The 16,977-nt window shown below is 39.7% G+C and overlaps 1 protein-coding gene across 1 annotated transcript in view; it reads right to left on the reverse strand.

The window, feature by feature from the left end:
* Positions 1–16,977, reverse strand: part of ARHGAP10 (Rho GTPase activating protein 10) — a gene marked incomplete at its 5' end in the record, with an annotated part of 86,804 nt that overhangs the window by 39,137 nt on the left and 30,690 nt on the right. Inside the window, 2 exons of the mRNA XM_009074658.1 lie at positions 970–1,120; positions 16,462–16,621. Of these exons, the coding sequence (XP_009072906.1) occupies positions 970–1,120; positions 16,462–16,621 (311 nt within the window). The remainder of the gene's footprint in view (positions 1–969; positions 1,121–16,461; positions 16,622–16,977) is intronic.

The following is a 16,977-nucleotide window of genomic DNA, read 5'->3' on the forward strand; positions in this document are numbered from 1 at the left end:
AAAACTGGCTTTGAGACTATGAACAGTCCTGAGTTTATTTTTAAAACCTGCACTTAACAGCTGTTGTAGGTATTTGTGCTCTTTCCTTAGGAAATCAGCCACTGTTGACCATCAATTTAATGACATTTCACCAATGAATCTCATACTACTGCATGAGTTCAAAATCTTCCTGTTTGTTTCCACTTGCCATAACTGGACTTCGTGCCCTGACCCTATGGTTCTTCATATGAAAAGACAATTTACTAAGAACATTAGCAGGGAGAAAGCGAATAGGGTGGAGAAAGTCTGCAACACACAATGAGCCCTGACTTGCCTTCTCAGTACTCTACCGTACCCCCAAGCAATGAAATTTCATGAAAATGATTATGTTTCTGGCCAACAGTCAGAAAATATAAGATGTTAGACACCCTTTGCCTCACTGTATGCTGCTACTGCAGACTCTATGCAAAAGAAGACTTCTGTTTCCATTGCTTCTCAACAGTAAGGCAAGTTGACAAGTATTTACTGCTAGTTATAGCAAGGTATTAAAGATTCAAGTGAAGTAGAGGTATTCTCCAGTGCAGTGGTGACCTGAGCCTTTAATCCAGATGAATTTAACTGAAAATGCATTAGCTCTTCTCATAAAAGATTTGCTTTAATTTTAGTTCTCTCTCCATTTATCTTATGGCTGTGTAATCTTCAGTAGAGGTCAAAGAGATTTCCCCAAAGAAACAGGAGCTGCTTCTCTTTTAGAGGAGAAAAGCACATTTAAGACACTTCGTCCTACTTCTAAACATATGTCACAGGACAGTACACTCTGCTCTCTTTTCTGTGGCTCTCTTGGCTTCTTTACATGCACCAGAGCAATTAAACAAGCATGCACGTGCATGCACACATGGATACAAATGAAACATGAGGCAAACACACCTAGTGCAGATAGGACACACAGCCCATCTGATGCAAGGGCTGAAATGATTGCTAACATCTTACCATCATCCAACTCAAGACAGAGATTGTAAACAGCCAGAGGCCTCTTAATACGTTGTCCTTGTCTTCTTGTCTGCCTTGGTGGGGCGTTTGGAGGAGACACTGACATCGAGATTGGCTCAGGGAAAGTGGCATCAGGCAGGGTTTTGAAAATCTGCAATCAAGAACACAAAGGGTGTTAATTATTTATCATGACGAGCAACCTGTGTAATGCAACTGTAAACCATTATCAAACAACATTTGTTTTGGATTCCATTCAAAGCAGACAGGAGCCAAAAAATCCATTCCTTCAAGTTTGGGAGTATGCCGTGGGTTTTTAATGAGTGCTTTTAAAATAAATAAATAAATAGATAAATAGAATAGGAAAACAACCAAGAGCACTGTCTACACATTAACCAAGCTGCCAATCAGTTAACTCAAAGACAAAATATTTGCAGCCACGCTTACCAGCTAGGATGGAGGGGAAGGAGAAAAACAAGCCTACTAATTTTAGGAACCAGTAACCAAAAAGCTTTACAGCTTTAGCTAGAACCTCTCATTTTGCCAGGACACCCATTTTAATTTTCAAAACTTGTGATATCATTCTATCAACCATATTCTTGAAGAGAGCAAGGGGAAAATTTTGTGGGCAGGGGTGAGAAATACCATAGTAACAAACCATGTGAGATTTTTTTCAGTTAACTATTGCATATTGAGGCAATTTTCTATTAAATTCTGGTGCTCACACAGATGCATATAAAAAGCATTGCATTTCTTGTTATCACAGAGAGAGTGATCAGACATTGGAATGTGCTGCCCAGGGAGGTGGTGGATTCACCATCCCTGGAGGTTTTGAAGACGAGACTGGATGTGGCACTTAGTGCCATGGTCTAGTGACCACGGTAGGGTTGGACTTGATGATCTTGGAGGTATTTTTCAACCTGGTTGACTCTATGATTCTATGACTGTTAGCAATTCACCACTCCATACAAAACACTATGTCATTTCTCTCTGCATTAACCAGCAATGTGGTTTTCCTGTACCTGAGAGCATTTTAACTGTCACATACCGGGTTTACATCTACAAAATGATCATCATGCTGACATACAATTTAACAGCAGCTTTTTACAAGTGATCATGGCAGATTCATATGAACAAATTAGCTTAATATATATTTCATGAAAGACAAAGCAACAGATAGAGAAAAACACAAAGAGAAGCTGTATAGCAGTCCTGTGTCCGTGCTGCATCTCACCGCAATAGAACAAGATATAATGAAAGTGTATGGTGTCCTTGTTCTCTGCAACTTTGCATATGTAGGATGGAGGGGAAGGAGAAAAAGAAGGCTACTGACTTTAGGAACCAGTAACCAAAAAGCTTTATAGCTTTAACTAGAACCTGTAATTTTGCCAGGATACTAATTTTAACTTTCGAAACTTGTGATCTCATTCTATCAACCATACTCTGGAAGCATCTTGAAGTATAGTATTTACTACAAGGATACATGGCAAAGAGGAGAGTTGTAATGAAATGCTGAAGGAGAAGCTTTTTATGAAGTAGAACTTGATGCAGAGAGTGTAAAGACACAACACAGATAACACATTTTTGGATTACTGCAGCACATGTCAGGGGCTGTATGAAGCTAAAAGCCAAACAGACTCTCTACAGGTGAGAAAAAATTCTGCAAGCATCCTGTTTGGCGTAAGGCAACTCAAGACATCATGTTACAAATACTAGAAACTCTAAATGCCATCACATTCTGACTTGTTAACCCTGAATATTAATGTGTAGGAACATGATGAGCCCAGAACCTACATATAGACTGACTTACAGCCACTCAGTCATCACTCTTGTACTGGCAAGTAGAAGACTAGAAAACTAATCATATTCCCCAAACTGGGCAGCAGTGGGCCAGAAGTCTCTCTCTATATACATATGGTATGCAAATGAAAGCACATTGGAAATATTACCTGCCTTCTTAATAAGTGAATATTGCTGTGGAGAAGGCAAAATGATGTAATTTGAAGTTCTCCATACCAGTACTAAGCAAACTGCCTCCCCCTCCTTCACATGCCTACGAACAGGGGATTACGAGAGCAGCCAAAATAGCACAAGGAACTCTCCAAAAACAAACTGTTTATAAAGGAGAAAGGAAACAGTCCAACCTGGTTCTCCCCAGTACACACACAGCAGCACTCTCAGGCAGTGACAAAGCTCTAATTGTGCTCAGAGTTCCAAAGCCATTTCTTAAAACATGATGCAACATATAATAAATTGAATGTGCACCTAACAAGGCACTTGGCTAACAGTACCACACTGCCCCCTTATGTGTAAATACAAGGCTAGATTGAGCAGTTTTAGGCAGAAATACTTGCTTCTGAAAAATTCCGAAGTACCAAAACTTTAAATGCCATGTTTTCCATGGAGTAAGTGTTTCGTTTGGGCTCTCTGGCAAACAACTCTCTGCCAAGAGGTTTCAGCATGTTGTTTACTATGTCACATTCCGCAGCTGTGTTTATTTGTACAGCCTTATCCATGGATCTCTGCTGAAAATTAATGATGGTGAGAAGAACAAGTATTCCCCAGGAGTCCTTCATAAGAGATGAGCTTTCTCGTATGTTTTTAGGTGACTTGCACAGGTTGCAGTGAAGGTCTTCAGTGTCTTTTACTTGTCTCTCACAAATATTACAATATACTCTCCTAAAACTATTAGCATGAGAAACTAAGAGTCACAAAGGCAAAAGATAATCTAGAAAACCATAAAGGCAATCCTTACTCAATGATACTCAGTGCCAGACCTCCCAAGAGCTCCTGAGTAGCACAAGGCCATCTGTTCTCCACACTCACTGGGACCAGGGCAATGGTCCACACAAATTCCATCCTCTCACTCTTACATTGCTGTAATGCAATGTTACAAGCTGTAGCACTATCCAACTTCTGCTCAAATTGAATATCTGTCTCGACAGAGAAGAAAGGGATTCCAGAAGGAAATATTTAAATATGAACTAGTGAACACAACCTCTTAACTATCTGCACAGCAAATTTACCCATGCAAAGCAAATTGAGATGAATTGCCGTACTCAGCAAAGAAACCAGCAAGTAACACAAGTTGCTCTGCAGGACTGTGACACGTACAAAAGCAAAACCACCAAAAAACACCACCTAAAAACCCACACACAAACACCCCACTAGAAAGGTCACTGGGGTTCTTTGTTGTATAAAGGAATCAGGAACTGTCCTGGCCTCATGTGTAGCATGCAAAAGTATATTTGAAGTAATTTTTGCACTTTCAAACAGTTCATAGCTGTGTTCATCCCCACTTAGGTGTCTTTGGAAGACAGGCTGAGGATGTTGGGGCTGTTCAGCCTGGAGAAGAGAAGGTTGTTTGGAGACCTCAGAGCACCTTCCAGGAGCTGAAGGGGCTCCAGGGAAGCTGCAGAGGGATATGTGTTAGGGGCTGCAGGGACAGGACAAGGGGCAATGGGCACAAATTCAAAGAGGGGAAATTTAGGCTACAGATTAGGAAAAAGTGTGGTGTGAGGGTGGTGAGACCCTGTGCCAGGTTGCCCAGGGAGGCTGTGGCTGCCCCAGCCCTGGCAGTGTTCACAGCCAGGTTGGCTGAGCCTTGAGCAACCTGCTCTGGTGGGAGGTGTCCCTGCCCAGGGCAGGGGTTGGGTCTGCATGAGCTCTAAGGTCCATTCCTACCCCTAAAATTCTATGATTCTTTTTGTCTTTTTACTAGGAAAATAAAATCCAGCCAGCCATAACTAGACCTGTTTTTTCAGTAGCAGAAATCGCTGTTGCAGGCCAGAGCCTTAGCTCAGCCCACTGTTTTGCAAAGTTGAGCATCTGTAAAGCAAGCAGGACATCAGGCTCTGCCTTAAGAAGTGTACATACAGCATTCAGCTTCACTTTCTTGCTTTAATTTCACTTAAATAGACAAGTACTTTTCATCATGTCTTGGCTATCTGTTTGCTGCACTGACAGAAGCACTGTAAGATCTGCCGGAGCCTGGGATGAGGGAGACCTGCTTCATTTCAGCTGTGGGGAGGAAAGGGTTTTGATTTTGGGTTTGTGTAATATTTGCCTCTAGCCCTAGTAATTATTTAAATGTCACTGAAGTATAAATGTTTCACAGCTAATAAAAGATGCCTGCTGTGAGTGACCTCTTGTCTGAAGGCCACTGTGCAGCACAGGAGACTTCAAAATCAGACATACACAGTGTAAGCACCTGAAATGGGACCAACATTGTGTTTTGACTGGCTTGCAGAAAAGCATGGCACCACACCTGACCAAGTTCCAGAACACTTTCTTGCACTGCAAGCAGTTGCTATCAGATGCATGGAGAGGTAACCACACACATCTAATTGGAGGGAAACCCTCCCATGAAGAACAGGATTAGAATGTGCTGTTTAACAGAAGATCTCTTTGCTGCTCCAAAAAGTAAAATCTCCCTTAAATTCAGATCTACCACCATCACTCATCTGGACTACAGAGTTACCACAGCTCAGACTAATGCCTGTAATGAAGACAAGAATAAAGTCCACTCATGGAAATATGTCATTCAAGGAGCAATAAAAATGTACTAAACAAACTTACGAGTTTAAAGAACTCACAGTCACATCCAGTGTTAACAGAGTTTTGGAGAGTTTTGCCCAAACTGCATTGGATTTATAGACTCTCAGGTCTCTACAATTTAGTTCTCTGGAGGACTAGGGTCCTGCTATTGACCTGCCTTGGGGCAAACTTGGAAGCTAAGTGCAACAATTTACATTTGGGAGAAGACTAACACAAGCAGCACCCAATTTTTTCATCAGGCAACTATTCCAACTATTAGTCAGTCCCAGTTAGAGGTTCCTTAGGCCTGATCTTAGATGAAACCAGAATTACAAAGTGAAGCCTGACTGAAGTGCTGGATCAGTCTCCAAACCTGCAGTGTAAAAAGTTAAAACAAAAAACTTGAAACTCTCATGGAGCAATGTAAAACACTGTAAAGTTTGACCTATTTCTCTCTATGCAATGGTATAAAATGGATGCTTTACAAGGCTCAACAAACCACAAACCATCTTGTATATACAGAGCTAATAACAGCTCTGTCTAGAGCAGTCAGCCCAAGACCATCCCTACATATAGCAATTCCAGTTCCTAAATCTGTGTCCCACAAAGTCTGTGGCAGCATTTCTTGAGAGTAATGAGCCAAATTCAACATATTATCATACTGTATTCTACCAGCAGATCCACATGGCAGCAACCCAAGGAATTTTGCCAGATTCCCCTTAATCTGCAACAACAGTGTTGGACCCTAGATCATGAGCTCTTACTAGAGCTGATTTTAGATATTCAAAAAAACCCATGGCTGGGAGGATTTAACTTGGCCTATTCCACAAGTTTATGACTAGATGTATAGTTGTACATGGAAATGTAGATTAGATTCTGCTGCTGCAAGAGAATACTGATCTGTTCTTTCTGGTCTCAAGCAGAACTAATTAATGAATTTCAGTATGCTTGCCAGGAATCACTTCAGGAAAAGACCCAGACATCAGGTCATCTCTGTCTGCTTTGTTTCACTGGGGTAATTAAAATTTCCTCTAAAATCAGTGGGAGGCAAACAGCAAGGACAGAGTGGGATGAAAAAGAGGGGAGAAAAAAACTGGAGGCTTAGTAATAGAGCTAATGAGGATAAACTTATAAAAAATCATTAACAGCCCAAAGCTGTGCCATGATTTTGTTGCAAGACAAAAGCCCCTATCACTCCCATAACACCCACCTCACCCAACATCCATCTATTTCCTTCGAATATACAAACCAGAGAACCAGAAGTCACTCTCTGATGCAAAGGAGGCTACAACGGGCAAGGCCATTCCAAATGCTTTGGGATTTGACTGGTGCTACAACCTCCACTGCTACATTCATATGTTTTAGAGGACAGGGCAAGAACAGCAGCAGTACAAGTTTTTATTTGGGTCATTTCCCTTCAATACAGCCTTGATTTGCTGTTGGTAAATAAAAGAAACACACACAGACTCTTCAGCTAAAGTTTCCTGAACAACAGAGAACACCAACCACCTAGGCCACATATATTGCTCTGCCCTTAGACATTTCCTGGCTGCAGCACTCCTTCCATTTCCATGACAACTGGCTATAAGATATGCTGATCAAAGAATACTTTAGAAGCTAATGGGATACTGCAAAAGGAACTGATCACCAGAGTCTTTCCTTGCCTTAGCTGCTTTTCAAGGAAAAGCAAACCCAATTCAGGTTAGATCCAGTAATCTGTACCAAACCAAATATCATGTATTTATACTAGAGACAAAAAATGCTCAAAAAATACGAGGTCACCTTCATGCCTCACGGTGTGCTCCTACTCTGATAAATTTTCTAAGCTTTTTTCCTTTTAAGAGAATAAAGAAAGTGGCTCTACCATGTAAAGCAACAATGTCTTGCATGCCAAAGTACAATTTTACTGTAGATATTGGCATTTCAGGAATTGCAAGGTGCAAATAAACATTTTAAAATACATTGCAGTAGCTCAGCCACTAATTATAACCACTAACCACTAATTGTACACTAATTGTAATCCATTTTTATTAAGAGTAAAAAACCACATCTAATAAGATGAACAGTTCTAGGGGGTTTTATTCCCTATTTGAAGGGATTACAGAAGCTAATTGGAGCTATTAAAAGTTTAATCATGCTAGAAATTGCAAAATAACAACTTCTTCAGAGCTAGGACAAAAGTTTTATTTCAAAACTGATTTCTGTAACAATTCTAACAATTTTGTAAAACTTCCCTAGAGTACTGAAAGCCCTAAAAAAGTGATCCTTTGTTAAGGTAGTTTCTTGCTGTTTTATGTTTTTACTTTATCAGGGACAATGCTACATCAACCTGTTTCATTGCTGGTTTTAGTCAACATGATCTATTTCTTTTTCTGGTTCTCAAACCAATACATGCACTAGAAATTCTTGACATCTAAATAGAATCTGTGTTCAGTGTGCAAAATATGATAAAATTGATTATTTCCAGTATTTTAAAAAGGTTTACAAAAGATTTACAAAATCCTCAATAAAAATTCACCATAAATTATTTCAGATTCATGGATAGCTTACCTTCCCAAGGTTACCATCTTGTCCACTCCAATACAGGTGTGTCTGCCTCAAAGCAGTTATCCTGACTTCTGCACTTCAGCATTTATACACTGTAAAATATGATTTGCTGTGCATTTGCTTCTTTTGAGATTGCACAGGATGCAGATTTTCTGCAGCTTTGGATTTTGAGGCTTGAATTCCACTACAAACCATGAAAACCTTCCTACAGTATTCACAGTTATAATATTGGGGGTGTGGGGAGTGGACAGAACCAGATCCAGGGTTGAAAGCTACCTGAAGCTAAGTCTCTAGAGGGTCACCAAGCAGAAAGCATCAATAATGCTCTTCATGTTGCCTGGCACACACTGTTGAATTACAGTGCAACAAGGGATGCAGCCTGGAAAGGAACCAGGTATAAGTCAAAACTAGAAACAGGAAACATCTTTGGCTGTTAGCCAAACCACAAAGCTCTATAAATAAGTAAATAAAAATGAAGTCCATCCAAGACAGCCTTTTCTTCACTGCAAAAATATCATTTGCTGAGGACCATCTGCCTTGCAGCCTGACCATTCCTAACTAAATGAACCATTGCTTATAGGGATTTTTTTGGACACTGTGAGTGTCAGTTTTCTAGTAAGACTGGAGTATTTATCTGCTCTTCTTAGAATCATAGAATAGAACAGAATAGAATCAATCAGGGTTAGAAAAGACCTCCAAGATCATCAAGTCCAACCCTACCGTGGTCACCAGACCACGGCAGTAAGTGCCACATCCAGTCTCAGCTTGAAAACCTCCAGGGATGGGGAATCCACCACCTCCCTGGGCAGCACATTCCAATGCCTGAGCACTCTCTCTGTAAAAAATCTCTTCCTAATCTCCAACCTAACCCTTCCCTGGCAGAGCTTGAGTCTGTGCCCTCTTGTCCTCTTGCTGTTGCCTGGGAGAAGAGACCAACTCCCACCTTAACACAAAGCCAAATACAGTTCTGGTCAATCCACCAACTACAAGAGTGACAAAAGAACCAAGAGAATTTTCAGACAAACCTGATGTATCTGTAGACTCTAATAGCCACTCATTTGCCCTGACCAACTTGAACCATGTAGTTCATGTTTGAGATTTAATGAAGGAATTAAGAGCCTGAAAAACACAACATTGCAGTCTGGAGGACAGCTGGGAAAGGACAAAAGGAAAAAAAAAACATGCCAAGGTTAAAAACGTCTGTCCTTTGATGGCTTGCGAATTATGAGTTTGTTGACTCAGCCTTTCTAAAAGTAGCACTCCTGAGACAAACACTGCAGCTTCCACTGTATCACATCTCGCTCCACCCTTTAACAATTCATGAGAAGAACACTCCTGAAAGCAGCCCATTCACTGCTATCAACCAATCCATTGCACTCATTGAGAGAAATGAGAGAGTTAACCATACACCAGGCTTGGAACACCTACACATTTGTCCACTGCACCAGCAGAAACAGCAGATTCACCTTCTCTTGTATGCTCACCTAGTCTAACTCACACCAAGGAGAGTATATTAGAAAGCTTGTCCTTCCCTGCTGCAGCTATACATAATAGCTCTATGCATCTTGTTTAGTTACAGGAATTACTTAAAATCACAAAAAAATATGCCTTAAAATTAAAAGATTGAATGCTCAATCTAATTACTTAGCTTTTAAAAATAGAACTTACTCCTAAATGGAAAAAAATGCAGATTGGGAATGTTTGTATGTATTTTCCCTTACAAAGAGTATGAAAAGTCCTCAGAAGCTAAGAAGGGACCATAAGAAACCTAAGTCAGGACCCAGCAAAAGCAACAACCATGGCCCAACACAGCACAGGTAAACATGATCTCCCCTTCATTTGTAATAAATATACATACATAAACATTTCTACACACACAACTAACTATATATATGCCACAGAAGATGTAGAATATTTTTTTTGCTCTTTGTTTCTGTTAAATTGCTTTTTTTGTCTTACATTATGACTATAGAATCATAGAAATTTTAGGGGTTGGAATGGACCTGAGAGACCACCTAGTCCCAACCCCCTGCCCTGGGCAGGGACACCTCCCACCGGAGCAGGTTGCTCAAGGCTCATCCAACCTGGCTGTGAACTCTGCCAGAGTTGGGGCATCTCCTACCTCCCTGGGCAACCTGGGCCAGTGTCTCACCACCCTCTTAGGAAAACACTTTTTTCTATCTAGCCTAAAAATTTCCCCTCCTTCAAAGGGGAAATTTTCACTTTCATAGGGTCTTTGAAAGCAAAGAACATATTGTTCACCTGTATATTCAAATAAAGTACTCATGCTTTATTAGTGTAAGTAGCAAGCACACAAAAATATTGGAAATAAAGCATTATCAGCCACCTGCCACATACTGTTCATACAAAAATCTGTTTAATGTTTTGAAATACACTAACCTTTCTTGTAAGGCCAAAGTATACTAGAATTCTGAAGAGTCCACACAAAAACATAAGCACACGTTGCACTACTATCCATCATACATGGTGACATTCTGGTCACTTTAGCCAATATAAATGAAATGCAAATTCAAAATTTCACTTCCCATAGAAAACTGACGTGCAGTATAGTTCTTGTCATACAGTTTCTGCATAAGATTTTACCTTTTAAACTCTTCAGGAGCAAAACACCTTTCCTCCTCTCCATGCCCTCTGCAACATTTTACAGAATATTTTCTTTGGCTAACACAATTTTCTTTAAGAACATCCATTTTAGCAGTCTCCATAAATAATTTTCCCTTGCATACTCCTTCGTACATGGAAGCATGGTACCCTGACCACCAAGACTGAAGCAAATACTAGTCAACTGAACACCACTCCCCTATCATCCTTTCTGTTTACTTCCTTAGGAATACTGATATAGGTCTCGTCTTCTTCATTGGAAGACGAGATCTGTATCACTTGGAAATTTCATGTCAACTGGAGGGAAGTTTTCCCCTATTGTCTGGAAATAAGGTAGGCAATTAAGTAGTCAGAAGTCTGGGTATTTTTTGTGCCATGCATTGGTAGTACACAGACTTCTTCCAGCCCTGAGAATATGACTTCTGTTTTGATTTTATTAATCTAATATGGTTACTCACAGTACATGTTTTGTTTCTTTTGGACCAGCCTAACAGTATACCAATCCAGCTATTGATCCAGACTCCTAATGTCATCAGCTGCAGTCACAAACGTGAGCAGAGATTTGATATACAGTCTTCTTGCTATGCAGAAACTACATTAAGATTTAGAAAACTGTATTCTTTGAAACAACAGAAAAAAATTTGCAGTCAATTTACCACACCACATATGTCTGTGTCCCATGGAAGGGCTCCCTGCTGCCCACAGGGCAGAGAAAGTTTTAAAGGGTTGCACACTCTGTGAGCTGCTGTGACTCCTACCAGAATCTGTGATGAATTTCTTTGTTGTGCCTCTTGCCCTTTTTCAGCTTCAGCCTCAGCCAGACCTTACGGCATATAATCAGAATTAGGTTCAGGAATAGTTTCAATGATTCTGATTAGTTACATGCTTAACATTAAGCAAGGGCTGAACACCTTCCTGAACTGAAGCTCATGTGTTTTCTTCACAAACTCTGCTCTAATGGAGATACTTTAGTGTCATTTTTTTTCTCCCTCCAAGTCGAATGCTTGTTGACCTGAGAAACATTCAGCTTGGAGAGGTTTCAAATTGCTGCACCACAGCAAACCACCACAGTTATACTAGACTGCTTCTTGGTCCTCCTTTGCAGCCAAAGCCAAAGCAATAGGAAAGCTGAAACAAACCCTCTTTAGTACTTATGTCCCTTTACGGAGCCTTCAGAAGTTCTGCTGTGTTGCCAAAAAATGGTCTCAAGTTTAGATGATGGCAGTGCCACTCTACCCTAAAGCCTTTGTTTACCTGCAACAATCTGCTGATTGCCAAAAGTGGAGACACGTGACACGCCTGTCTGTGCCACTTCATACTCTAAAACAAACAGCTGACTTCACCCACTTCTATTTCTTCTGTCTCATGAATACTCCGTGTATTATGCACTGTAATACGTTTTAAGACTAAAGATTTTTCAAGGATTACTACATGAAGTTGATGTTGGCTTAAGAGCTCAGTAGTATTCAATTCTTCTCATCCCTTTTGTTAAAAAAAAATAGATCATAGAAGTGTCCAAAGTAAAAAAAATTAAACCACTTCTATTTCATTTTCAATATTCCCCATAAGACAATTTTGAACAAAACAAAGCTAAAACAAACACATATTCTGGCTAAAGTATGTAAAATCTTTACCCTTTATTAAAAGATTAATAGAGAACACAATATCTGCCTTATATATAGGAACTATTGAGTTTTTCAGACTGAATGTCTGAGATAATTTTGTGCACAGGTTGCTTGAATTCTGGAAGAAAGTATCTTTTACCAAGACTATTCCCTTTCAGCAGACTATGGCCTCCCAGTCTCCAAAAGTGATTTATGTCTAGCCCCTCACTTTTTTCTTCTCATTTTCTTTCTCTGTAATTTTCATCTTCTTTCTGTTTTTGTAATCTTGCTATTTGTACTCACTATTCTTCCTTCCCCCATACACTGGTTTAAATTTTCCAGTCCCACTGAGATTTTTATTCCAACCTCCTCCCTCATCTTCTTTCATTTCTTAGACTTTTTTTTTTTTTTTATCCTGGTGAGGTTGGGGGTTTTTTTCCTTCTTAAAATAATGTTCAGGGAATTGAGAAACCAAAATGGCTCACATTACCACTGAGGCATCTCCAAATGACAAATAAATAAGCCCTTTGAATAGTGACATTCATTCCAACAAGAGGCCAAAACATTATAACAAACAGCAAGATGAACATGTGCATGTTCTTCATGCTGCCATGGAGTGGATACTTCTTCCTCACCACAAGTCAGAGGAAAGACCAGAAGAGCCAAGATGTCCAAGATTTCCAGACTCCATGGGAAGAAAAGGTAATTTAAACCCTTTAAGCTCATTTGGAGGAGGCAGGGAAGAGAAACCAAAACCTTTTGAGGGGAGCCAAGTTGACTAACACTTTTCATCTGAGGATTATCTAAAAGCTAAGTTTGATCCAGGCACTGTACAAGCACAACTTCAGTCAACTCCTCAGCAAGTTACCCCAAAGCAAAATGAACATGATGATGAGACACAAACATGAATTTCTTGATGTTTCTTTAGTGAAGAGAAGGATATGAGGCATGAAAATTAAGGGAGACCAGAGAGAAAGTAATGAAGAATGGAACAAGACAGCCCAGTATGAAATGACACTGACCTTAAGGACCTGCAAAACAGGTGAACACAGCCCAGTCAGCAAAAAACATGAAAACTCCAGGCAAAACTAAAGAAAGATCATGTAATATCAACCCTGAACACGCTCTTGCTTTGCATGGCATATCTGGCTGGCCTTCCCCTACAGCCACAGGACAGCAGCAAGCAAGACAACTCAGAGGTCGAACTTTCCTCTGGCCTGGCCTCACTTCCACAGCAGGTGCTTCTGAGGGTCCTAGGTAAACTATTGTATCAGTTTGGGTCCAGTTATTGTTTTTTTCTTTGAAAAGTAGAGATCTGCTTTTACAGCTCACCTTCTGACTGGACACTTGGAGAAATACTCCGCCTGGAAGAGACTTGTCCATGACTGGCAAGAACAAAAGCTGAACAGCTTTGTCCCTCCTACCCTTCTATCCTCCTCCTAGTCTTAATCACTGTGCAATTCTAATGCAACACATAAGGCTGCATGGTCTAGTTTCAGCATTCCAGTCTCAGCACTGGTCTAATTTTGCAAAACATGCCCTCCTCAGCCTACAAGAATTGGTTCCCAGCCATGGTTTTGGAAGTATCTATGCAGCCTGTAAACAAGGTGAGAGTGGTACTGACTGGTTTCTAGCTAGCAGGAAATAAATGTACATATCAACTAAGCTTAAAAAAAACCTCCCAGCTTATTTACTAAGCCTGATATTCTTATCTCAGGGCAAGTCCTCATGTTCAGGTTTCCACACATAAATTGCACAGAAATTCTTTAATTAGAACCCAGCAGAGTGATGATAGTGGAATGACTGCACCAGGATTTCAAAGCTACTAACCCAATTATGTCTCCTTCTAGAAATGAAATGTGAATCTTCTTCAATAAAGCTAAAGACGTAATGAACACTGATGGAATTTAAAAATATTTGAAGAATCATAATTTTTTACCATGTTGCCTACAAAGTCAAGGTATTTAAACCAGAAATGCTGATGGCTATTGCTTCTACAGTTTGAAAAGTTTGTTATTCTTTTCATTTGTTACAGGGCAAAAGAAATGCCTTTCTGCAGAGTGCCAGAGCCATAAATTACATATGCACCAAGTGTGAAGTGTTGCTTCAAGTTTGTGTCAATGTACTTTGACTCCATCACTCTCCCACTATTCCAAACTTTGCTCCTATTAGCAGAAGCTGCTAAAAATTAGCAGAGGTGGTGGCTGAATGAAATACTTTGAAATATTTTATGCCACAGCTGGTGACTTTTCCTAGGACTTTGCCAGGGCTATAACTAAAAATGCCCAACTCTTAGAAAGCCTGAAATGCATAGAAATTCAAAATAACAATATAGAATGAACATTAGACTAAAAATGACTCTGCTTGACTCTCAAAGTAGGTCCCTGGTTTGCCCTAAATAAAAAAAGGCTCACTTTTTAGAGCAACTTATTCAGAAAGATACAAAATTTAGTAATGCCTTAACACACCTCTCCATTCATTGCCTTTGCTATAACAGAGGTCACACTTGGGGCTTCCTTCCAGCTTGGAAGCTGATCTAGTGTGGGAGAGCTTGCTGCAGGCAAACCAACGATGGCAAGTTCACTGTTAGAAATGTCAGCGAAATGACAGAAATCCCTTACAAAAATTATACCCTTCGAGTTCTAAAGAAAGCTTAAAACCAAGTAATTATGGAAAATGATGCAATATTATATTGTACTTTCCATTCCCTGCTTCTCTGCATTTTCAGTGGAGCAAGAAAGGCCTCAAATGTCTCAGATGTAAAATTGATGTCCAGTTTTTAGAGACATGTGACTAAGCTGGCATAGGAATAGGATGGTGCTAATCTCTGGTGATCCAGTGATTTGATTAAGCATAACTCAAGCTCCATGTGTTATTAACACACCCTGGCTCTGCTGTCTCTCTTGACTCTCATAAATTCATGTGGTTGCTGCGATAGCTTTAAAATCATAGGCTTTACTGCAGAAGGTTTACTTTCATTTACAAGGTCCAAAATGAATAGCATGACTTACAGCTCTTGGAATAGTTATTGCTTAGAGCTTGAGCCACATGTGCAGCCCAATATTTTTCCAGCAGAACAATACCATATCTGCTCACTGTGCGTGTGAGAGCAGCATTACACCCTAGGTCAACTAAACCAACAAAGCCCACTGTGTGGACACAGCTATGCCAACAGAAGCTTTGCCCAGCCAGTATCACACAGGGCTGTAGCATAAGTACATTGTCAGAAGGCCTTGAGACATATATTATTCAGAGTAGATAACATTTGACTTTGATAGCCAATTTCAACACTGTTAACCTTTAAAGGAAGTAACTGTTTCCATGCTTGGAGTGCTTAAAAAAAAGAAAAAAAAGAAGAGAGGAAAAAGCACATTTTGGAATTTTTCCAAAGCACTTTTGACAGGAAGAGTGAGGGAGATGTTGCCCATCTCTCAGTGCAAAGTAGTTCAAACATTCAGCTACAGAAGTCAGCTTAGACACAAGGGACTCCCAAAGGAGTACACAAATAAAGACACCAATAAAGTACTGTATTATTATTATTATTATTGTTGTTGTTGTTGTTGTTGTTATTTTATTATTTTTTTAAAATTTCAGATCCCAATTTACATGCAATGATATTCTGGACATTGCCTTGTACATGTAAGGCATTTTAGTAACTGGCAGCTGCTACAGTAGCAACAACAACTTCTATTTTCAGTATTACCTTAAATGCAAAGGCTTAAAATAACACAAGTTCAGCCGAGAACAAAGGAAATGTTAATACCTGGATCACTCACAATGTTTTTTACACATAAAATTCCGAGTATAGTAAAGTCTTCTTTTTTTGCTCTGAACGAATTCAGACCCTGGTTGAAGTACTTTCTAACTTTGCATCACTTTTGCTTGGAAAAAAAATTATGCAAATATTGTAATGCAAATGTATTGGTGTTCTATAGACACAGAAGCAGCACTACTGCCAGGAAATATGCATCCCAAAATGTCAGGTCACCTATGAACAACTCTCAAGTATAAATACACAAAAGTAAACAGGAATTCTTATTTTACAGAACATTCTTATATATATAATACTCTTTCTATATAAGATACTAAGATATTTATAACATCATGCTTCACTCCACACTACCCATTAAGGCTAGTAGGTCATTTTAGACAATGCTCAGAAATGTGGAGATGGAGCAAAACTTACCTTTTCGTGATTTTCTATCAGGATTTCCACGACAATGTTCTGGAACTTCAGGTCCATGATGGCTGCTACACTTTCTTCCTGTGGCCTCATTAAGGTTGGTCCAAATACTACCCCTAGGTTTGCCACAGTCATTAGATTTCTCTTGGCATGCTTGGAAACACTTTTTTGAAAAGAATTGAAGGAAAAAACAGGAAATGGTTTATGAAAAATTTCCATTACTGTTGGAAACTGCAGTCTACAAACGAAAACATTACATTTCCTCAATCTATGTTTCAGAAGTTTGTTTTGTGCAAAGTTTCTTCAAATAAAGTCTTATTGGATTCTGGAAAACTGAAAAGCCATTCTTCCCCTGGCAATTTAAAAACAAAACCAGTCTCTTACTGAACTTAAATGTATAAAATGCACTTAGCCTTGGACCAGGGCGAGTGTGAAACCAACTAAAATTTGCTAACAGATCTCCACTATTCGCTTTGCCAGAATTTGCAAGAAGAAAGTATAATGTTCCCTTTCTCACTT

This window comes from Acanthisitta chloris, unplaced genomic scaffold, assembly GCF_000695815.1.
Source record: "Acanthisitta chloris isolate BGI_N310 unplaced genomic scaffold, ASM69581v1 scaffold17485, whole genome shotgun sequence".
NCBI lineage: Eukaryota > Metazoa > Chordata > Aves > Passeriformes > Acanthisittidae > Acanthisitta > Acanthisitta chloris.